The sequence below is a fragment of the Heliconius melpomene genome, chromosome 6, assembly GCF_056956725.1.
Source record: "Heliconius melpomene rosina isolate 202511_hmr_F chromosome 6, ASM5695672v1, whole genome shotgun sequence".
Classification (NCBI taxonomy): Eukaryota; Metazoa; Arthropoda; class Insecta; order Lepidoptera; family Nymphalidae; genus Heliconius; species Heliconius melpomene.
Window position 1 is genome coordinate 12,243,062 of NC_140394.1, and position 25,410 is coordinate 12,268,471.

Here is a 25,410-nt window from a genome sequence, read left to right on the forward strand (position 1 = left end):
TGAAGTGTCTGTCAGCACATTCAGCGTTTGGCAACACATTAATGTACCACTTAAGTTATTAGCTGGATTCTCTTAAATAAATAAAATAAATAAATATGGGAAAATGCTTATCTTCTATATGGGGTGGGGAAAAGCTTAAAGTATATGAAATTGTCAGCTATCTTGAAGAGAGGAGTGTTGTATGTGTGTTGGCGGGTGCAATCCAAAGTGTGTATGACTGGATATGTGTTGATTGTGGGGCACTGAAAGGGTTGAATGTCGGAGGAAGCTATCTTCTCCCTTTGATTGATGATCACACACGGATAATTTGGTGGTGGTGGTGGTTATGAATATTTTATGTAAACATGTGTTGAATGTTGTCATATTTTATGTAAACACATATTGAATGTGGTCATGTTTTAGAATATGTTGATGACATGTTGATAATGCGTTATGATGGGATTCAGTTACTATTAATACTCAAACAAAAAAACTGATTTTCCCATAAAATTTCGAATATGTTTATTACTTCAACAAAAATTGAACATGTTGGTTGAATTATAAATAGAGGTCAGGTTAGGCCGAGCTTCTATAAGACTGAGGCAATTAATTATTGAGTGGTGGTAGTTAAACCACTTGAGGAGCTCTAACATGGTACAATGGCATGGGGATTAGTGACTGGAAATTTGTACTGCCTTTTTCATTGACAAGTTATTTTAACTGTATTGCACTAATTCTTGCTTTGTTGTCTAGCACAATTTCTTTCTAAATCATTACATGTTTACATACATACAGACTGACATTTTATTTTTTCTCTTCCTCCGTTAATTCTTTTTCTAATTGTTTAATTTTTGTCTGACAACCAAGGTGGGGCTTAGTGTACAATACTGGTGTAATGTGGCAGTTTGTTTATTGAGTTCAATTGGATGTGTGGTCCCTTTGGGCACAGACATGGGGTTGGGTTGGATGTTTTGACTTTGACTTTTGACTTTGACTTGTATCAGACGTTTGGTCTGATGAGGCATATGGCCTGAGAAATTTTGACGGGTGTGTGGCCCTGAAAGATTTTGTGAAGAGCATGTGGCTCTGAAGGACGTTTGGTCCTTGTGGTCAAGGTGGACATTTGGTCCTTGCTGACATTATGGCCTTGTGGACGTTTGGTCCTTGCTGACGTTTGGTCCTTGTGGCCATGTGACGTCTATGTGGACATTTGGTCCTGGCAGACAGAGGGGACGCCTTCTGACTGTTCTGTTCACAGGTTCCGGAGTTTGCTGCACCGGACTGAACATACTAGGATATGAAGATTTTACAGGGTTAAAAATGAGAGCTCTCAAAACTTTTTATTTTTATATCTTTTGTCTGTATATTTTGATTGCCTATCCGTTTATGTTGTATTGTTTAGACATTTATAAACTTAAAATTTTAGATGATGAAGACAGCGAATATGGTACTACTGTAGAATTTTCATCAATACAGCCATGAAACGACGCCGATGACTTTGGGGCTAATCGGGATGCACCAGCATGTGATGAGGCAACTGGATCAGCTACGTCGGGGACGACGCAGGGTCAGAATGGCCGACTTAGGAGACTTCTGTGCTACAAATGTCAACTGCCAAATATAGTACTGCAATGTGTCAATGTCGCTGTCAATGTCATTTTGACATCCCGCTCTTTTCATTTTGTTATTAAGTTACTAATTTAAGCGGGAAGACATATTTGGCCCTCACATACTTGAGGTTACACGTGTTGTAGTCGATGTGATTTGTTACTAGGTTGTTAATAGCTCATTATTAGCAAGTTATAAAGTAATTTAAATGTTTTAATTAATAAATATTGAGAATTGGTTAAAAGAGCTGCTATAATTAACACTGAGTAAATACCTATATGTGTTTTCGAATGTTGTTGGTGTTTTATATAAGTTTCTAGTTATTTAAACTTCAGTTTATAGTTATTTTGATTTTTAATAAATAAGATTGTATTTGTAACAATAGTGTTGTATAGTTTTCTTTTGATATTTCACTTCTGAAACCTAATTATATATTATTTCATTATTAATAAAGAATTTTAATCTTATTATTTTATTCTTTAAGGATAAAATTATAACGTTATTATGGGGCATTATTATAACGTTATTATGGGGCATTCTAATGTCAAAGTGGAAGAACAAAATAAAAGAGAATAGTAACTCAGAATAGAGAACAAAAATCTATCTTAAAAAAATAACAGAAGCGCAAGTAAAAAACGCAGATAAAATGTGAATATTTAGATGTCTCCGTAACGGTGGTCACTAAGTTCAACACCAGAAGTGATCACCTTCTTGTATAGGGCACTCTAAATATTCACTATGAGCGTATGGAACGCCTAAGTAATTCAACGCCGGCCAAACCTACTTCAAATTATTGTTAGATTTGAAACATTTCAGTTGAAACAGGAAAATCAATTTCTTGGAAACTACGAGCCATGGTGACATTGGCTATAAATTCAACCAAGTCCCGTCCGCATCTTTCGTAATGAATGCATAATTCCCGCAGTCTTTACGGCTAATAAGCAACGTGAAAATCCTACTGACTATTTTTCCGATTCGAATAAAAAATTACTAAAATATCGCGGCCTCCAAAACTTCAATACATTCTTTATAAAACCAGAAAAAATAAATTAGCTAAGGATACGGTTCGGTTAAAGTTAAATTTTCTCATCATTTAAATCATTGCATAAACACTTAGAAAAATTAAAAGTAGTATTGCAATCTTATTGCTTATTTTACACTACAAAATATATATTTATATAATAATAGTCAAAGAGCTGATTTTTTTTCTAAGTGCTCAAAGTCTCTAAAAATGACACCAAAATTTGTAGGTTAAATTATTTTACTGCGAAATTTCTTAACATATTTCTAAGAATCGATAAGCATAAACGATCACGTATTATCGATATTTAAAATATCTGGTATAAATAAATTATTATAACAGATAAAAAATTAAAATTTCGTTTTACCGCTTAGTGCTTACGCTTCAAAAGTTTTAGTCTTTCACTAATTATTAACTAATATCTTTATATAATATAACTTTTATTAAATAATATCTGTTTTTAAATTAGGAACAAACTTGAAGATTTAAAGAGAAGTCAATCAATTAGAAATCAAATCAAACATTTTAAGGTACATTTATAGAACAATACTATCCATTCATTATTATAAAGTGTATCTAATAATTTCTTTGATACTTTTCAATTTCGACTTCGACTTTCATATAAAAAATAGTAAACAATCTTTCATAGGATACTGTGATACTATTCTTGTTTCAATTGGCTATCTGCTTTACCGAAGATTTGCTTGGCAGACTGCTATTTAAGCAATAAGGCAGTCTTTTGTAGATATATTTATATGTATTGGTAATTGGCTCTAAATATTCTGGCTACCCTGCTATGCAGTCAAAAAGCATGAAGCTAGTAGTGATAAACATTTTTTAACAGATAATGGACAATCCGGGTCCCCACGACATGGTATCATGCCCATATAATAAATCTCATCAAATAGAACATTATAGGATGCATATACATTTGCAAAAGTGTCGAAAGCAACACCCAATTTGCAAGAAAGTGACATGTCCATTTGATGCTACTCATATTGTGAATGATATGGAATTAGATGTGAGTACATTATATCATTATATGAAAATTTGTAAAGATTTTTTTATGTGAAACCAGTATAAACGGCCAAGCAGTATGTATATTCTTGTTAAAAAGGTAAACAAAAAAAATCATATATTTGAATAAGGCATAATTTTCAATGGAAATTTAAACTTATTTATTATGTTTGGAAACATAATAATTAAATTTAAGGAACCTCAAACCTGTGTCTCTTGGAAACCATAACATGCTTTGCAATATATAACATTTTCTAATATATAACATTTTTCGTGTTAGTAATAGTTTAATGGCATCTACCTTAGACAAAACAATGTTATCAATTCAAACCAGTATTTAATGAGATTAATGCATAAAATCAAACAAACTATTATTTTTTATTATATTAGTATAGATAATAAATATTTTAAACAATTTTTTACAGTATCATGTCCTACAATGCCCTAAAAGAAATCTCCTTGACTCACAAATGTATGTACTTGATAATGATTACAGACCGGTTGTTGAAGTTCAGACAAGTTCTGTACAAAGTGAGGAAAATTGGGATGATGTGAGTGTTTTATTCATATGTATATTAATTATTTATAGATCTTTTTAACAGTCTCACTGCAAAGCGATTTTTATTTGCATAAATATATGCCAAAATTTTTAAAGTTCTTAGGATATCTATCAATTAAATAGCAAAGCGAAGGTTTCATTTATTTTTTTGTAGTTTTGCGTGAAATATATATTGTACAAAACAGTTTTAATATTGTGTATTTAGCCTTTTTCGTATAATATTTTAGCTTCATAATGCATTCTTAAAAATTATTCTAAGAGAACTAAGAATTTATCAGAGTGGGGAAATAAAAAAATATTGTATTTGTTTCTCACAGTGGGCATCAAAACCAATACCATTTTGTATAATCACTTATACAGTATCTTATTTTCTTATTATTTTTATCTTCCCACAAATAACTATTTTCTATTTATTTTTTGCAGATAGTATGTACATCATACATCCCAGATCCTTCTAAAAAGGGGCCTCACATAATAACTAAAGTGCAAGGAGCGACGCCGTCAGAAAGACGTAAAGCTAGGAAAATAGCTATAGCTACTTTTAAACCTAGGGAGTAAAGAATAAAAAATAATATCTTATGGTTTAAATGTCATATGAGAAATTCATTTAGTTTTTTTTTGGAAAGATAAAAAATTGCTAAAAAAATAAAAAAAAAATGTTTAATATTTTAATGATGTGGAAATTTTAAAAAAAGGAGCCTAACTAATCTCTGAATCTGAGTAATATGATATGTGATTAAGTCTTCGTTATTTTCTTTTAATGAGATTAAGAACCCACAACCATTGTGTCAAATCTTATCTGATTGATGCTTCAATTATTTCTTATACATATTTAATTTGAAAAAATAGCAAAATAAGTTCAATATTGAAATTAATGCTCTTGTTCACCTTTATTTTTATTATGATAACATGGTTTGTGCAAATTACACTTATTTAACGCCGCATTTCATAAAACAAGATAGGCAAAATATCTATATGTAAAAAAAAATCTCGAGTGACATTTAAACTCATAACTATCATGTAAATAACTATATACTTACATAATATAATGAATAAAAAGTAAAAAAAAATCTAAATTACTTATAACATAGAATCCTTTTTTTGTAATTTCTCACTTGTATTTTGTGTTACTTATCTCATTTCAGTTGTTAAATATATGTTTTTTTATACTAAAAGTTGTTGAGTTTTAAAACTAAGGACAATATTAAAGTTATGTTATATGGACACTGTTAATGTAAAAAGGCCTAACTCATAAAAAAAAATATTAATACAATATGATCTAAAGTACTATATTTTTCTTTTTTTAAATACTAAAATTACACAATAATAAAAAAAAAGAGTATGCAGGAATGTTTTTTGGGTTATGCCATTTTGCTATAATAGGTTAACTGACAAGTATATTATAAGAATTAATAAACTTCGTACGCTTTTGTTTATTTTGTTTCTCTTGATTTTGTATGGAAATTATAAAAATAAATAAATTCAGTAAATATTTTGGGGGTTTTCTTCCATATTTTTATGTTAATAAACAATCTTGGTTTTGTTCAGAATTATCAATAGATTTCTTTCTCTTCTTTCTTTTAGTTGAGCTTGCTGAATGTTAGCACATTGTTCACTCACAGGGAAGGAAATAATGAAAAGTAAAAAAGTTCCCTTAACTTAGTCCTTAACCAGTCCCTAGACTTGGCTAGCAATAGCTTGGCTTCATGCACTGCTCTAAGTCCCAACCTGCTATGTCACACACACCTTCAAAGTGAAGAGAACTCTAAAAATACAAAGAGCAACAATATTAAAATTGTATCATAATCTGTAGGTTCTTTGTCAACCCAGCTATTTACAGAAGATGCATTTATTATTTTTCTTTAAATGTAATGGTTGACAGCTGTCTAGCACTGGGCAATCCTCCTATATATGAAAGACTAGCGGACCCGGACGCGGCTACGCCTGCTTGAAATATAAGAATATAATTTCTATAGAAATATAATTTTAATCTAGATGAAATGCTAAAAGTGACTATTATATTTATTTTCATAAGGATGAATATCAAAATGACGCGGTAACGAACGCGGTCGCGTAGCGACGACGGTTGTTATTAACATGGCAGAATAAATTGCATGTCAAATTAGAAAGTAGTTTAATTTATTAGTATATATGTGTAATGTAATATTATATAGCCTATAGCACTTCTGAAGAATGCAGTTTTCATACAAAACAAAAACATAGTAAATCGAACCAGTAGATCCAGAGATCTTAGCGTTCAAACAAACAAGCAAACTCTTCCGCTTTATTATATTAGAATAGAAGTATAGATTGTACGAAGCTAAACTATATTAGCTATGAAAATAAACAAAATGATATAAATATATCTATAATAAAATCTAATTTAACAAAAATTATTGCACATCTTTAATATAATCTTCATCCATTTTATCAAATTTTTCCTTCATGTCATCTGGAATATCTACTTTAGTTAGATCATCAGCACCCACTTCATCTTCCTTTTGTATTAAAATGTCCACAACATTTTCACAAGCTAATAAAACTGTTGCGTCTTTCTCCCATTTATGATATTCTCTTAATACATAATAAACACCATTATCCCTTAAAATTTCCCTACAATTTTGTTTAGCACACAATTTGTTTAAGGTCTCAATTATCATTTTTCTTATATCTATATCGATTTCTCGTTTTTTTTCTTTTGGTAAGTACTGTAAGTCTATCGGAAGTTTGTCCATTTCGTCATCTGGATATTCTTCATTGCCCATTATAGGAGATAGCAAATAAGTTAGTAAATCTAAATCATTGCTTAACAAAAATTCGTGATAATCAGTATCAAATGATATATTTCTTATAGTCCCCATAGCACCACCTCGTCTTATAGTTGATTCATCATAATTACAAAAAGGTAGCAACTTTATTAATGGGATGTGTGGATTTTCCTCGGTCAACCATTTTCTTACTTTACCAGAAGAACTTAAATTACTTAGCATTGGAGCTAGATAATGCAATTTTGAACCTTTTTTATTATAATCTATGTTAACAAAAATATTTAACATATTATTTAAGTGCGGTAAAAGTGTGTCTACACAAATATTGAGTAAATTCTCATGACGTGTTATATTAGATAAAATCATACATGCCGCGTCCGCGTCTTTTTTCTGTGGATCACTAATATAATTGACAAATAGCTCCAAAATATTCTTTTTATTTGAAGGCCTGTATTTAAGAAGTTCAGTAGCTCCTTTTGTACTAGCTGACACGTTTACTAGTAATAACAATGCGTTTTTACATATTTCTTCAATTTTATCGTTACTCAGATTTATAATACTTTCTATTATTCGTTCGTTTTGAAGTAATATTTGTATTCCATCATCAGTTCCAGATAGCCCCAGCAAATGGTCAAGAGATATATGTTTTAAATCGATTCTTGATTCGGGTTTAAGGAATTCAAGCATTTCGTCAAGAGGGTCTTTTGCCATTTTAATTAATATTTCTGAATTTTTTATTTAAATATATAAAAAACTTATAAAACATGTGGATTTGTTATCTATTCCAGTTATCAAATGACGTTAATCGTATGACAGATGACTGTTGTGATATAGTGTTGTGAATATTGAAATAAATGGTAGAATCGATATCGTATATAACTTAGAATGAATCGATTACACAATATCCTGCGCAGTCTACCCCTCTTACAATACAAATAGATGGAAACATGTTTTTGATAATCTCATTCTTTTGTCTAATAAAATAAAAAAGAGGGCCCAAGACCAGTTGGAAGGCAGCAAACTATCTCTTTCACTGTAGAATACTTAAAGTTTGTTGGGCTGTTGAATTTACAAAGAACCAGTAAGTTTGAGGCCGTCGTGGCGTTTAGTTCTGCCACTCAACACGCAATGACGCCATAATCCGGCAGTAAGTGGGGAATGGAATGTCTTAACACTAGGTTCCCTCTGCCTACTCTGCTGTGTCTGGGATACAGCGTGAAGCTGGCCAGTAAGGAGAAAAAGTAATAAAAATATGCGTTCCAGACTTCTCTTAGTAAGACTTACAAAAACTTTCGTAACCCTAAAAATATATGAATCCTTTGCAATTTCTATGGGGTAGCAAAAATTACGTTGTTTTACAAATTTGCTGTCCTAAACTTACCTTGATACTCAGCCTGCTGGTAAAACTGCCACGGACCATGTTACAACTGTGACATCTTAGAGATACGAGCTTAATTTTTGTATTAAATTTTCTTTTTTTTAAAAGTCAAGTTTTGTTGGTTATGCAAGGATGGCGATTACATTAGATATACGATAATAAAACGCTTAAAGTGCTGAGAATATTTATTTAAAACACCAAATACATATTCTATTCTAAAAACGTCTAAACATTTAATAATTATATTTTAGATGTGAAGCGTTTATTTATTAAGTAATTTATAATGTTAAAATATTAAATTATCTAAAACTTATTGACGTAATTGAAAAATGTTAAACATGCTAACTAGTTATTTTTTTACTGACAGTTGCCTAAGAATTCCAGGACATATTGTGATTATTATTTGTAAATACCTATGTTGATTATACTTTATCTTATTATTTTACTTAGGTGTGTCGGTATATATAACATCTTTATTAGTTTATTGACAATTATAATAATTTTATGAATGACTTCAATGTTTAGTATAATAGATTTAAAAAAATTGTATTAAATATTAAAATACTAGAGAAAATATTTTGTTAATACTGTGCAAAAATCTAATCTATTTACATATATTATTTATGATGTGAATAGGTTTGTCTACTACATAATGCGTTTAAAACTTTATATAATATGTTGTTTTAAAATATTTACATTGATTTAGTGGACGGAAGTTGCTTTACAATAAGCAAAGGCTGTAAATAAATAATTAACACTTTTTTAATATAAGAATAAATTCATCATTAAGTCACCAACAGTTACTTAACAGCTCAAATATTTTACGCCAAAAAAAATTAATTTAGTCTTTTTAAAGCCATTTAAATAAATAATAATTGTAAAATGTACTTGTAATAAATAAATATTATGATCAGTCAGAAGTAAGAAGTTAAAAGCTATAGAAAATTTTGACTTTGTAAAAGAAAATAATTATTTTAACACAAAAATGTGACGCACAAAAGTACGAAGGTGCAAGCAAACATCTAATTCATATCTTTACGAGATATCGATATTTACCTACGGTAGCGGATAATCATTATAATAACTATATCACATCACTAATAAAATCGTCCTTGCAAAGATATTATATAGATTTTGTTTAAAATTAACGTGCATTTTTTTATAACTATGCTTCCAATAATATTTATCATAATTTAAACAGATAATTTCCCTTTATTATTTATTGTAATAAAAACGAAACTAGTCGTCGCGCGCAACTTTGTTTATGAGGAATTTAAAAATAGTTAATGGAAAACTCTTCTGTCCGTCATTTTTCCTCGTTTCGGTACAAATTTCAGGTTCTCCTCTATTACCTACCCCTTCCCTACTCCACTCCCTAACGTAAATTTGTTTGTGCGTTGTCTATTTTTTTAGTTTCACGATGTATCGTGCACATGACTAGGACCCTAGGAACCTAGTGTTAAGACACTCCGTTCCCATCAAGAGACTCCCCTTCCCCACTTTCCGCCGAACTCTGGAGGCATTACGCTGCGTTTCCCCTCGTTACCATAAGCCAATATATCGAATCGAATAGAAAATTATTTATAAGTTAAAGTTACTTTAAAGGAAAACGTTTTCATCGATAGGATTATATTTTTTTCTTTTTGGAGTCCTCTCTCAGGCCGTAACAAATATGTCTACACGTTAAAAGGTTGATGTGATAATGAAAAACATATGATAAGTTTATTTCCAGTCAATGTTTGAAATACCTAATGACTAAAAAAAAAAATTGATTGTCAAATATTATCGGAAGCAAGATTGTTAGTTATACCTATATTTATTTAATTTCTTCTTTTATCTTAAACATAAACCTTTTTTATGTTTAGAAGAATTAATTTAGTAAAATTTTTCTTAAGCAGGTCACGAAGATAACAGCGATCATAGATGTCTTTAGAATATCAGCATCTGCAATACAGAATATGAAAATAGAGGCCTCAGTCTAGAGATACAATGATTGTGGATAAGATTGCCTCTCGGGGAATAGTAAGAAGTGAACCTTGAACCTTCATACTAACCGCTACAAGTGTGTTCCTTCTCTCTATACCCGCTCTCAGTGTCACAAAGGCATATCTTATCTTGGGTGGAATGGACGAGCAGATGGGCTGGGGCAGTTCCAGTTATATTTGGGGTTCCACAAATAAGGCCATCGTTGCATTCATCGCTGTTAGAGCACGCGTGGTATAACGCTGTAGAAAAAAAAATAAAAATGTGTTAAGCAAAAGCTATAATGTAGACTAGCAAGCTAATTTCCACTTGGGGAATGAGATATTTTCATTTCTTCGCTCTGCTCCATACACAATGTCTCAAAAATTGGACGATACGTGGGGAACGGAATGTTAACACTAGGTTCCCTCGGTCTACTCTGCTACAGCGTGAAGGTACAAAAATCTACACAATATTCCAATAATATTAGTTCTACGAAAAAACTTTTCTAATTTTCTTAAAAAAATTACAGTAAATTGAACCAGCTTTTGTAATTATTAATTATGTCCAGTTATTTCTCTTTCGTGTTTTGATCGGAGCGATTAAGCTTAGAAAAATATATGCTTAGCAGAAAAACGTTTTAATTATCGTTTCTATATAATCTTTTTACTTTGTAGTAGAGTGAGAAAAAGTTCAGGGAAGGATAGTGAGTTCATTATAAAAGGTTTCAGCTTGTCCTTTTTTTACTAATTCTACTAATATTATAAATTTGAATGTTTGGGAGTATAAATATTTGTTCGACTTTCACTCAAAAACTACTGGACGGGTTTTGATGAAACTTTACATATTCTATTGTAAAGTTTCATCAAAACCCTTATACATAAATGTTAAGATTTTGTATACTTTACTACGACTATAACATAATAAAAACAATAAGTTTAAGTGGACGAAGCCGTATTTGTGTTTCTTCATAAGAGAATAGGCTGAGAGGACCTACTTTAATTTAATTGAAATTTACTATTTCAATAATTATTTAATTTATTTCTTTTGTTTTCTTTGTTCATATTCTAAAAAAATACTTAGTTTTCTCTATAGATTCCCTTGCACGGTAAAATGAAAATAAATAAGAACTTTGTATGACAAATGACTCAATCTAAGCCCGAGTAACTTTTCAAGTCGTGGGTTCCATCGAAACGATTAATATGATGTACCTAATATAGCCCAGAGCCTTCCTCGATAAATGGACTATCCTACACAAAATTTATATAAGTATATAAATTTTAATAGTAGTTCCTGATATTATCGCATTCAACCAAACACTGTTCAGCTTTATAATAATAGTATAGATATGTTAGAAAGTGACCTTATTAAGCGCCGTGTTTAAACGTAATTAAAGGTAGGTAGTAAATGAGTGTGCAAACGTCACGCAATTTGTACCGAGGACAGTGGGAGGGGGTTGATATTTAACACTTAGTTATTGTCTTCATGGTTTACCCGTTTTTTTTTGGGGGCGAGGTAGAGGTTCCGCGGCGTTGAGTTACGGTTATGGGGTTGTACAGGGTTGGTACGTCTCATACTTAACTCTTTCTGTCGGACAGGAGTATCTTGACATTATTACTAGGTTTTCTATGTTTACTACTTCGGGATTTTCACTTTGAATAAAATGTTGCTTTTCCATTTAGTGACATCATGTTTTATTTTTTATAAGTGGCGTCACACGTAGTGTTTAAAAATCGGAAGGAGAGTGGGGCTGTGAGTGTCTTAACACTAGGTTCCCACTGACACCCGTAGCGTGTTTCAAATTTCTTTATTAAACTATAATTTTGAACGAAATAGTTAACCGAAAGCATGCCAAAAGATTGATCGTCCGATTACAATATTAGATTAGGCTGTACACGGTGTGGTGACCTTTTCAGATATTCATTTTAGTGGTAAAAGAAGTATATACTCGTAAATAAGGGAGGTCGATGTTAATTATTGCTTTCTGGTTTCTGTTTTTTTTTTAAGTTCACAAAGAAATATAATTTCCATTCAATTTACGTAACCTATAACCTTCCTCTATAAATGGACTATCCTTCAATACAAAAAGATTTTTTCAATTCAAACCAAATAGCTCCTGAGATTATCGCGTTCAACTAAAAATACCATAGGCACTCTTCAGCTTACGAGTAATATTAGTATAGATTTAGCTTTTTTTCATTAATTATCTTTTTAGTTTCGCACATTTTTTTCACCTTATTTTGGGAACTCAGTATTAAGATATTCTATTTCCACGCACTTTAGTATATATATATTTTAGCTTCACTTCCCCAAATGGGTATCGAACCCACAAACGTCTCGGTCACACGCTTGTGCCCCTGCTCTACGGCGGCGTCATCAACTTTCTATATTTTACTAAGAAAAATCTAATAAGTCAGTAAAAGTAATAAATACCTTTAGTAACAGAGTCGCACTGGCCGTTCAGTGGTGATGAATTGTCTCCACAGAGGCATCTTGTGGTAGGGTCGTAGTGAGTTCGAACGCACGAGGAACTGCTTATACCAGCGCACTCAGCTTGGCGGGTGCAGGGACGGGCTGAAAGTATTATCGAAATATCTTAGAAAATTCAAAAAATCATACGTATGATGTACCTATCAAAGGCATTTTTATGAATAAAACAAAAATCGATCTCAGCTATACCTACGCATAAAAACTAGTTTTTCCTGAATGACCCAATGAAAAAATGTGGGAGGTAACTCTGAGGTACAGTTGGTTATATCGAGAAGCTTAACTTGATATAATATAGATAGCCTTGATAGCCTATAGCCGATAAATGTACCACCTAATTCAATAATAATTCTTCAATTCGAACCAGTAGCGCCTGAGGTGTGGGGTATATATTATATATGTATATATTAGTCGATTTAATAGTATATATAATTCTTCTTCTTCCTCCTGGCATTAATCCCGGCTATTGCCAGGGTCTGCCCTCCTACTCAACCTACTCCACTTTGCACGGTCTTTTGCGTTCTCGGTGGTTAGACCATTGGCTCTCATGTCCTGCATCACGACATCCAGCCAGCGCTTCCTTGGGCGTCCAGGAGGTCTCACTCCAGGAACTGATATATCAAGGCACTTGCATCCGACATAGTTCTTAGGCCGGCGCGTAACGTGGCCAAACCATCTCAGACGACGCTCTTGGAGCTTATCCGCTACGTCACGGACCCCAAGACTACCTCGAATGAATGTGTTGCGTATGCGGTCAGACCGCGTTACGCCGCACGTCCACCTCAGCATCTTCATTTCCGTGACGTGAAGCTCCTGAGTGTCCCGAGATAGTGCCGGCCAACATTCGCTGCCGTATAAAAGAACCGGCCGGATGATGCTCTTGTATATCAGCCCCTTGAGCTTGGGCGGTATTCTGCGGTCGCAGACCACACCAGTGACCTCCCGCCATTTGGCCCAGGCAGCGCTTATCCGCCCTTGGACATCGTGATCGATGCCTCCAGACTCGTGCATAACGGATCCAAGGTACCTGAACTTCTCCGACTTAACGGCTGGCTCAGGACCTATAAGGATGGCTCGAGTCCCGGCTCCCGCAGGCCATGTACTCTGTCTTCGACACATTTAGTTTAAGACCGCCGTTCTCAAGCGTACCCTTCCAGAGGTTCACTTTACGCTCCAGCGTCAGTCGGTTCTCGGCAATGAGTGCTATGTCGTCGGCATACATCATCAGCCATGGAGGCTGGTCCTGGATGTGAGCCGAGACAGTATCGAGCACTACATTGAATAAGAACGGACTAAGAGCCGAGCCCTGGTGAACCCCCACTGTAATCAGGAAGGGTCTAGTGTCGCCAACAGCAGTCCTAACCATAGAAGCGGAATCGTGGTACATGTCTCTGATAATCTCAATATAGGCCTCAGGGATCCCTTTGGATCGCAATGCCCACCAGATACACTGACGAGGCACACAGTCAAAGGCCTTCTGCAGATCTAAAAAGGCCACATGCAGAGCTCTCCTTTTTTCCCTGTATGCCTCCATCAAAGTTCTGAGGGCGAAAATGGCGTCCATGGTGCCCGATCCTGGCTGAAATCCATATTGAGACTCAGAGATAGTACATTCTCGGCGGAGCCTGAGGTCGATCATGCGCTCGAAGAGCTTCATGGTATGACTCATAAGCTTAATGCCCCTATAACTACCACAATCTTGAACACTGCCCCTTCCTTTGTAAATAGGGGTAATGAAGCTAAGCCGGCACTGATGCGGCATCTTACCAGTGTTCCAGATATGGTTAAAAAGGTCAGTAAGCATGAGCACACCAAGAGAGCCCAACGATTTCCACGCTTCGATCGGAATGTCGTCAGTATATATAATTATATATCTATAACTTGTGTATGTATATATATATTATGTATATAATGGATAAGTTAATATATATATTTTTCGGATATTTTTTTTTAGATTGCACTGTGTTCTTATTCCGCTGTTTGGCACTCATCCACTTCCATAGGTTGGCTGGAAGAGATTCTTTTCAGAAATAAGCCCGCCATTGTAAACATAACTTTTCAACTGTTTTTTTTACTATTTTCTTATATGTGCAATAAATAATATACATATATATTCGGAGAAATCATTTCCCCGCTCTGAGTACAAGACAAAGCGCAGCGTTGTGTTCCGCCAATCAACACGTATTGAGCGGAAAATGGGGAACGGAGTGTCTTAACACTAGTTGGCTACTCTGGCTATATGCGAAATACATCGTAAAGCCATGTTTTTTATTGAATATAATTTATTCCCACGAGTGTGACTCGAATCTACAACCATCGTGTTGACAGTCAAGTGCTGTCCCAACAAAAAATAAAATAAATAAATACAAATTTAAAACGAAAATAAGGCTAGTAGAGTACAAAGCGAGGCTATATAACTAACAGAAACTAACCGGAAGTTCTTATCACACCGGTAGGGGTGTAAATCTTGGCTTCCGGGAACTATCGCGGCCATCTTTGAAACTAGGTTACTGCATAACGTTTGTTGTTGGAATATTCGTTTCTCTTTTGTTTTTAGGTGTTTTTTTTTATAATTTCACGCTGTGCCCCGCGTATATCGGGTTGGGCGTAGGGAATTTAGTGTTAAGATACTCTTTTTCCTAATTTGCGTACATTCAAGACATTGAGTTGTGAGTGGTGGAATCGCGCTTTGTTTTGATGAGGAAATGCAAAAATAATCGGTTCCCCCGAGTGGCAATAGAATCGATAACCGCCGAATTCACAGTGTCTCTACGCCACCTCATGTGTTTGGACTCTACATATTTATCTTATTTAGTTTTAGTTAATTTATGTTTTATTTTTCTCTAAGTTCTTTGTTTACTTTAGAGGGGTGTTGGGTTATTAATTGTAAGTAACGTTTACGTATTTTTATAATAAATCTGTTTAAGATTGGTAGAAAGGCAAAAAATCAGGCTTTACTTTAAATAACGGGAAGCAAAGAAAGAAAAAACTGAACCAATAAATAACTTATCTGTACTAAATAATAACTAACAAAATAATAACAGCTTTTAACTAGCTACCGTCTGCCTATCCAGCAAAATGTTCTATAAATAGATTCACGTTTTTCGCCGTAAATAAATTTCACAAATGGAAAACATTTTGATTTGAGTGGTGGAACTCAACGCCGCCAATCAGTGTACAAGGGCAGAGAAATTAAGTTAATCATTTCCCCCGAATGGTAATCGAACCCACAACCACCGTGCTTACAGTCATATGCCGTCCCAAAGCGCCATAGAAGACAGGAATAAATAAAAATAACTAAAATGATCCATAATGTCCGAAACAAATCAAAAACTATAGCGTGCAATAGTTATTCATCTTTTAAGATACAATCATCTATAAAAACTCGAAAATACTTATATTATTTCTTCAGGTTCTTGGTACAATAAGGCACTGAACGATAAGAAATGAATAAAAATTTTGCTACGATATGTTACTTTAACTAAAAATAGACTAAATTGGATTGCTTAACGTGTATTGTTCTTATACGGTAGGTATATATTTTAACCGACTTTCAAAAAAGGAGATTCTCGGTTTTACATGTACGTATGTATAATATTTGATTATAATGATTCCTTTGGGCCAGTCGTGGCGCAGGGGCAAACGTAGCAGGTAGTTGGTTGGATTCCTACTCGAGGAAATGAAATATGTAAATGAAATTTTTCTTTCGCGCTATAGCCCACCCCACTTTTACCGGATTACAGCATTTAACTGTATTTGCTATTTCATTTTTTTTTCAGCAAACTGTCAACTTTTCATTATAATTAACATAAAAATAATATTTTGAAGGCTATCACTTGACAGGGTACCCCAAGGACGCATCGATTTTAGCCCCTCTATTATATATTACGATAACCTTTAAGCTTAATTGGAACTCATAAATAACCGTATGTATATCTTTAACCAAAAGGTTAACTTTTAATGGTATCGTTAGATATGCTTCACATCAATATATATACATATAAAGTATTAGGCTGCCATTTTTTTTCATAATTTTCAGGAAAGGCAGAGGAAACCTGGGAACCTAGAGTTAAGACACTTCGTTCCTATTAAGACACTTCCGCCGAATTCTTGAATCATTCTCTGGTGATTGGCGGAACTTTACGCCGCGCTTTGCCAGAGCTCTTTTAATTCATTAAAATATTTACCCATATTTACAAATATGAACCCACAACCGTCGCGTTTACATTCGCGAGAGTCTCGATTATAATGATGTTAGTAAACAATATAATTATGGGCTTGTCCTAGTATACACGAAGAAAAATCTAGTATTTTCTAAAGACATGGATAGTTTTTATATTTCCATGCAAAAAGTCATCATATTGCGTACATTGTGTGTATATTTGCATACATTAATTAGTTTTGGATCAATAAAGGGTTCAAGTCCCGACGTGACCTTATATGGAAATTACGCGTGAGGTCAATTTTTATCGTAAAATACCCCACAAAGAAGATGGTGGAAATATTTTGGTAGTTTGAATTTAAAAAATCAAAAATCTCGTCTACGTTCTAACCCTTTTTTCTTAATATATTTAACTGTTTCCCTCTGCCTACATTGTTATGCGTGAAAAAGAGTGAAGCTACTTTTTTTTTCTCTATTTAGACACTCAAAAACGACGTCTCCCTCGATAAATGGAATTGCCAATACAAAAGTAATTTTACATTTCGAAACAATACTTCCTGAGGTTAGAGCGTTCGACCTAACAAACTCTTCAGCTTTATAATATTAGTACTAGTAGGCATAGATAAAGATATTCTACACAGATATCGAATCTACGACCATATATTTCAAATCGTTTTATTATTAACACTTTAAGACATCGCGTGTTCTGTACAATTCAGGTAGGTACCTATATTTTAGTTCAAATGATATATTGTTAGGAACAATCATTAATCAATTTTATTATTCCTTTTATATGAAAATACGTATTTATTTATATGACGTGGCTTGATGTTTTTACTGATATTCTCAGAGACGGTATTTAGTGATTAACTAATTTTTTTCTAATATGTAGTATTTTTTTCTCGGTCCGAATTCGAGATTTAACAAGTGTGAGCTGATCCCACGACCATCGCGTTTATCTGTAGCTCCTCCTCCTTTTCCTCCGCGATTTTGAATGTATAAGTTATTATAAAATTTTCTTTATAAATAACTTATAATTATAATAAGCATCCCTAATAAAGATAAATGGTGAATACGTATTTTAAAAATTGTGTTTACTTACCAAAAAAATATTTAAATTTTAAAAGATATATTTTAAGAAAACAAAAATTTTAAAATTTTATAAAAGACATTACTAAGTTATATCAAAATTGTCGTAGAAATGGCATTATAAATTATTATATTAAAGGGCATTATTTTATTATAAGAAACTTACCTTTCCTAAAGTAAAAAAATGTAAAATTTTTAACATGCTTTAACAGTGTTTATAGCAGTTTCTATACATAAAATGGTAGTGTGTATGATATAGCTTCTTTAAGTGAACTGTGTAAAAAAGTTAATTAATATTCTTTACATATTTACTTAATATATTAGGGAAAACAAGTATTTTGCAGCTATTTACAGAGTACGTAAATAGGATAACTTAGATGGTTTTCAAGAGAAGTGTGTTCAAATGCTGCTGTTTTTTTTCTAAAAAAAGTATATATAAAAAATATATATAGACACAATAGTAGTAGATATAATAAGTAGGTATTTCATTTGATGCAAATACTTAACCAATTTAGATGAAAAATAACAGTATGGAATAATTTTAGTAATCGATGCCAGAGGTTGAAAATCTTTTTTTTTTAAATTACATATTTTTAAAAACTACTTTTAACTAGAATTATCATGTTTTGTTTGAATTATATTATAACAACTGATATTTCGATTTTTTATCATAGCTAACTCTCCACACAGTGAAAAAAAACTATATTTTAATATTTTAACACAGTCCACGCATCTCACCTGGAGGTACAGTGGGCGCGACTTCCTTCGGCGTTGTGTTACTTTTCCCAAAAGTTGTAAGAGCTTCAGAAGATTCGCCAGTCAACCACCCGGTGAGGAGCAACGGCAGTATCGCCGCCGCCGCTTGACGCCGACACCACATCTCGACCCGCGAAAAGACATGCATAGTGTAGCCCTAGCTTTACTTTTAGTTTGACACTGACAGATGACAGTTGACAGCTCACTCGTGTTTTTTATTTTTTTTCAGCTGAGATATAAAATGTGAATGTGAGATCTCTGTTACGTTGACGTGTAATTGGAGGATTGAGATAATTTAGTAAGTGAGGTGCCAATTTTCGATTAAAACAATTGGGGGATTTATAATGTTTCACCAATCCAAATTCAAGTTACGGATCAAGATGTGGCGTTTCTATGTTTTTTTTATATGTCATGTTGTGTATTTTTGTAGTTACGATGTACTTTTTATTTATTGTTCTTGGCTGTATAATGTTGTACTTTCGTCAGTTCGGCGTAATGTAGGAACTTAGATTAATGTATGTAGGCAGAAATGTTAGCTTGCTTTTCTCATGTATTTGATGTGCGTGAAATGTATTTGTGGTATTTCGGCATTATGTCTATTACACGATAACGCTATGTAACGAAACTTGCAGAAGTTTCTTTTAATAGTTAAACAAAAATCAAATATATACTGTGAGATTTTATTAAGGATTTTTTACTTTCTTTAAAAAAAGATAATTTTGTAATATTTGTCAAATAAAAATCAAATGAAAGGTCTCCTTTTTATATAAGTGTCTTTTATAAGTAATAATAAATTAAAAATATTTTCAAAATAAATGTAAAATTTTAATATAATTAGGAGGAATATGAGAAATTCCTGTAAAATTTTTTATAAAAATTATGCCATAAATTAAAAGACATTACATAGCATTATATTATGCCATAGACAACTATTATTTTTGTATGAAAAGCGTTAAAGACCGTTTCAAATATTTCTTACCCGGTGAAGGCGTAGTGGTTGGTGGTCTGGGTGGTTCAGTGTTCGCTTTCCCAAACGACGATATGCCGAATGCATTAATTTTTAGAACATTAAACAATATTATTATAGATATTATCACAATAAGCTTTCGATACCACATTTTTTGAGTAATTTCTGTTGTTTTTGATAATTGGTTTTTGAGTTACGTTTGTAATGAATGGTTAAATGTTACTTTTAGTGCAAAAGAGGTTTATATGTTTTTGTTAAACCTCTTTTACACTAATGTTATGTCGTTGATGATATATATTTTGTCTTTTCTTTTGTTAGCAGTGTGTGCATTTTGCGGTTGGCGCCATTTTAAATGTCAGCCTTGAGTTAAAGTAATGAATTAGAAATGTATTAGTATTTTATAGATTTAGAGTTTCTTTTTGTAACGAAAAAGAAAATTATAATACATACCAATGCTGAATTTTAGTACGAAATACTTAAAAGTATCTCCATATTTACACAATTTAGGATATACAAAATATGTATTGTATTTACAGATTCATGCCAATTTTATACTCGAAATTCAGTAAAAAAACATTACATAACGTATGTACATCATTAGTCATCTACGCCTTGTCCAAAGTGGCAAAAAAAATGTCAAATATCTGTTAGAAACAAAAATGCATTGTATAATAAAAGTAAGGAAAGATACTTTTATAATTTTTAAATACCCGTAGACTTGGTGGGCAAATGTATCTTTAGTGGGGATTCACTTTTGAGAACACCAAAAGCTGGATTAAAAGCGCAAAAGCATATATTATATCCCAAATATAGATAAAATATAAGCGATATTAGCTTCATTTTGTTTCTGAAAAAACATAAAATATATAGGTTAAATTTTATAATCTCTTTGTATATATACAATGTACATTATTGTAGAGTATGTGTAATGTATTTTTTTACATAATAGGACAAAATAATTATATAAATATATAAAATTATACACGAAGCCTGTGAATTTTGAAAAATAATATCATCTAGAAAAATAAAATAAAATGGCAAATTTATATCCAAATGTTGATCTAAAAATCTAATTTGAAAATACTATATAGTTTAAATCTAGATTACACATAGCATGCAATATTATGTCCTATTATTTAAAAAAAATTACCCGGTGCTGTAGTAGTAGTAGTGATGACACGACGCTGTGTATTAGAAACGCCAAAAGTGCTTAACGCCGCCGATTGTCCAATAAATAGAAACAGTGATAACCACATCATTTCTCGATTTATTCTTTCTTTTTTTGGTTTAAGGTATTTAAAATTGAGTTTGGAAAGGCGATATGTTATGCACATTATGAAAATAAAAAAAATCTCAATTTAAAGATTGTGTTACTTAATTATGTTACTATAAATAAAGTAATATTTTTTACATTTTATAATGTGCACTTTTTATTTATAACACAATAATATAATAAAAATTTTAATAAAATAATAACAATAAGGAAGTAATATAACAATAAGAAGTTAATATATGGCATAAAATTCTATTCTAACTATATTTTATACAAATCGCTTAATTTTTTATTAGTTCAACTATTTTAAGTTCAAGTCTTTCAATACATTACAAAAAGGTTGTTTGATCCTGGATTTTGTTTATTTATAATGCTAAAAACTTTATTTTTTTTCATTGTATAAGCGCTTTGTAACGAGATCCGATATAAACTAATTTATTTAATATTATAAAACACTGTAGCGCATTCTAATTATCAATATTATCGCTCCATTTGTGCAACAATAACGTTATTGCATTTTTTTAAAGTTAAATATGTCAATGTTTGAGGCTCTCATGGCTCAGCGGCACTAGCGACTGTAGACGCAACGGTTGTGGTTACAATTCACACTCGGAGGAATAAAATATTTATTTCATCGCTGTGGTAATAAGGCAAAATACGACGTTGAGCTCCACCACTCAACACGCAATTCCTTAATAATTCGGCAGAAAGTGGGGAACTGCAGTGACTTGGATGGGAATGGAGCGTCTTACCACTAGGTTCCCGGACACCCTCTGCCTGCTATGTAAGGAATACAGTGTGAAGTTAAAATAATGACAATATATGACGAAAGTGCAAATACGTCATTGTTGCACTAAAATAGACAGGGTGCAGTGTTGAGTTCTGTCACCTAACACGCAATGTCTCTAAAATTCGAGTCGGCACAGTGTCTTATTTGACTGTAAATGTATACTAGGACAAGTAGCAGTACAAAAATAGAGGTTTTAAAGCCCGGTTGCCACCGCGAATAGAGCGGGCCCATTCAGGACCATGTTGAACTCGCAACGGCCTAAGTAATTACAAAAACAAAAAATTCTTAGTGGAAATTTAAACTTGTAAAATTTTTTGTACTGACATCTTCAATTATACCGTCGTCTACAAATATAATAAGGAAAGAAGCTATCTTCTCAATTAAATTATTTAAAAGATATATTAGAATCTAAGACCTAGGAATACTAGTGATAACACAGTGCGTTCCCATTAAGACACTTCGTTCCCCACATTCCTCCGTTTTCTGCTTTCAATTTTGCCTTTGACTAAAAAATATTAATTTCGTATTCAATGTGAATCGAACCATTAACTGTCTCGTTTGTACGCAGACAGGCAGCCAGAAAGTGGAGAACGGATTGTTTGAATTAGCACTAGGCTCTTTCTTTGCCTGCTAAATGAGGGATACAGCGTGAAATTGATTTGTTTCTAAAATAACAGGTAATTTTTCATCTATGAATAATAATAAATAAATAGCGGCTTCCTTAAGCTTATTTTGTAACCGACGGTAAAAATTGCAACCTATATATATCTAAAACTATAATTATGTGAATTATAGCGTTTTTTGTGTAAATGAAAATGATTATGAAATATTAATGAATGACAAATATATCTATTGATGTAGTTCTATTATAGATTTTTTCTTTAATTTTCTTAGAACAGTAATTATTACCTAAGTTAAATAAAACTTCGAGGCTTTTAATTAACGTAAATTCATCTAAAAATTTTTTAAATGTAAAAAGGAGACAGAACTCCTGTCGCAAGTCTCCTGTTTCACCTATATAAGTTCAGCAGTTTCGTTTGTGAGTTGTCTGTCAGTTTTATATATATGTATAATATATTATATTACATCATAATCAATACAAATATTTCAATGCGAATAAAGCAATTTCCGGTAAAAGAAATAATACAATGAAGTGTTACCGTTGACAAAGCAATTTCACTAATGGCTCGACATATTATTATTGAAATTGAAGGTTTTTACACCAAATACGTTGTTAGTACTACAAAATGTGTTAATGTTTTTATTATGTAACCTTTTAATTTATATATATTTATTTAGTTTATACTGTAACCCATATACAGAATGGAACCAGAGTAAAAAAAATCTATAATAAGGAATCCATCGTGCCGCAGGGACACAAGAATGCTATCGTAAACGTGACGGTTGTAGGTTCTACTCCCATCCAGAGAATCAGATTCAGGGGAAACATTTAATATTTTTTTATTTCCTCGCTCTGGACAATTCCAGACTCAATAGACAAAGCGCGGCGTCGAGTTACGCCACTCAACAATGAAGCAATGCTTCTAGAATTCTAACCCCCGTTAAATCCCCCCTTTTACCGTTTCCATAGGACTCTACTACACTTCTTAACCAACCTAGTACATGATAATATTTTTCAAGAATTTAATATTCCGCCGCGTTGATAAGTGATTGAGTATTTATATTTTTTTTGAGCAAATTAACACTTCGTGCTCCATTAGAGGATTCGAAACAACAACCGCCGAGCTTACAGTCATATGTTCCGCTACGCTACAGCGGCCTCAAAACACTAAAATAAATATGTCTAATATGTACTTATAATAGGTCAAAGAATAAGACTCGATAGGAGTATCACAAAAATATTATAATAATACACAAAAAAAAAGCAAAAAATTTCCATTTTCATAAAATTTAAGAACCTCGTTTAAATGAAAATTAAATGAAATGTATGAAAATATGTAGTGCTTCAGCGGCAAGTGGTATGTATGATGAAAATAATATCACAATTTCGTCAATATTCATTTGACAAAATTATTAATATTTTAAATATTCCTTATAAATGTAAAATTTAAAAATATTTCATTTACTAATGTTATTTCAAAAAATATGAAAAATTTAAAAGTTTTATATTCATTTATAAGCAATATTTATACAGAAATTCGAAATTCGAAAGCGTGCTAGAGCGTGTTTAAATTTATTTATTAATTATTTTGCATTTAGATAAATTTGTAGACTTGTTTTATTTTTAATATACATTTTAGTTTCGTTTTATTCACTTGTGGTAGAATTAGATTTGTTATTTACTATTCTTCCTTTCGTCTCGATGCTACGGCGCTTGACGCGGTACTGTATAATGTTCTTCGTGTTTCGACCAACTTTCTTCGTATACAGCGTGTTCTGAGAAATTATAACATTATTATAAATAATATATTTTTTACTTTCTACCATTTTTTATCGTTTGTGCTTATAATAACTTTTTGGTTGAATAAATAGTATTTATAAAGTATTTTTTTAAATAAATCTCAGAAGTTATTTATTTGTTTTAAATATTTTTATTGTTTGTTTTTTTTTAGTTAGCGGGGATATAGCGAGAGAAGACAATTTTTAAAGAAATTGTATATTTTAGAGATTGATCTATGGTTAAAACCCAAGGAGACGATAAATATACTTGAGATTGCCCTAAATAGCTGAATTATAGCGAAATAATGGTAATTATTAATATTTATAGCATATATTCCAAGTAAATTGTATTTTGATAAAATTATACTTAGTTAATAATTAAAAGGCACATTATTGAGCTTAGTCACGCAAGAGTTTGATTATATATTTAAAATGCCATAAATACCTATGTGTATAAGATGAAAATGATGAATCTAATCTACAATTATCGACTACAGTTCATAAATACATACAGACATATAGGCATGATAGCGTCAATAATAATTTTCGAAACAAAAAACATTTATTTTTTCTTAACACGCTATATAATCGTATCCAATAATCGCTGTATAATATAAAGCTACGTAAGCAAGAAGTCGCGGCAAAAAATAATGCCCGCGTTGTAGGTATTCGCGTGATTACTACGTTGTTAACCGACTTGGTAATAAAATGTGTGTTGTTTTTTTAGCTTTACGCTGTATCTTACATATAGCAGGGTAGGGAGAGGGAAGCTAGCGATAAGGCACTACGTTCTCCACACACCGCCCAATGTTCAGGATTACGAATGTGGAGAGTCGGAACTTAACGCCGCGCTTTCTCATGTTATCAGAATATGGAAATTAAAATAATTAATTTCCCCATTGTGTTTCCAATTCCATTGTGTTTCAAGTCCAAAAATTCCAATGTCTCCATTGTCTCTACGCCACGTCTCGGTTATGTGTTCAATTCTCACTCTTCGTTCTGGTAAGAAGACAAAGCTCTACGTTGAGTTCAGCCCATTCCTCCTTTCATTATGAATTTCCGCCGAATCCTTGAGGCATTGCTTGTTGAATCTCTCATTACCTTCCTACATAGCGAAAGGCGTAAAGCCGGTTAGAGTATAATTTTATGTAACTTTTGAATGTTTTTATAATGATTGCTGATGCTGTTCTTCTA

General features: G+C 32.3%; 3 protein-coding genes across 7 annotated transcripts; 1 reads left to right on the top strand and 2 right to left on the bottom strand.

Annotated features, from left to right (window-relative positions):
* The first annotated feature begins 2,950 nt into the window (after positions 1–2,950).
* Positions 2,951–7,748, top strand: LOC146538557 (uncharacterized). Its single transcript, XM_085186743.1, has 4 exons — positions 2,951–3,138; positions 3,453–3,629; positions 4,051–4,176; positions 4,608–7,748. Exons 2-4 carry the CDS (start codon positions 3,456–3,458, stop codon positions 4,740–4,742), a joined length of 435 nt encoding a protein of 144 aa, XP_085042869.1. The 5' UTR covers positions 2,951–3,138; positions 3,453–3,455; the 3' UTR covers positions 4,743–7,748.
* LOC146538558 (co-chaperone protein HGH1 homolog) lies at positions 5,598–7,764 on the bottom strand. Its single transcript, XM_085186742.1, has one exon. It carries the CDS (start codon positions 7,661–7,663, stop codon positions 6,578–6,580), a length of 1,086 nt encoding a protein of 361 aa, XP_085042868.1. The 5' UTR covers positions 7,664–7,764; the 3' UTR covers positions 5,598–6,577.
* Positions 7,765–8,503: 739 nt separating this feature from the next.
* Positions 8,504–24,175, bottom strand: sosie (oogenesis-related protein sosie). Of its 5 annotated transcripts, none has more exons than XM_085186842.1 (5): positions 24,071–24,175; positions 18,769–19,015; positions 12,726–12,866; positions 10,385–10,555; positions 8,504–10,274 (listed from the first exon to the last, which is right to left on the bottom strand). In XM_085186842.1, exons 2-5 carry the CDS (start codon positions 18,932–18,934, stop codon positions 10,201–10,203), a joined length of 552 nt encoding a protein of 183 aa, XP_085042968.1. In that variant the 5' UTR covers positions 18,935–19,015; positions 24,071–24,175; the 3' UTR covers positions 8,504–10,200. The 5 variants fall into 5 exon arrangements, with proteins under 5 accessions (XP_085042968.1, XP_085042972.1, XP_085042969.1 ...); XM_085186846.1 differs by lacking the exon at positions 18,769–19,015 and adding an exon at positions 19,766–19,918 and having other exon boundaries at positions 24,071–24,171; XM_085186843.1 differs by having other exon boundaries at positions 18,769–19,044; positions 24,071–24,167.
* Positions 24,176–25,410: the final 1,235 nt, after the last annotated feature.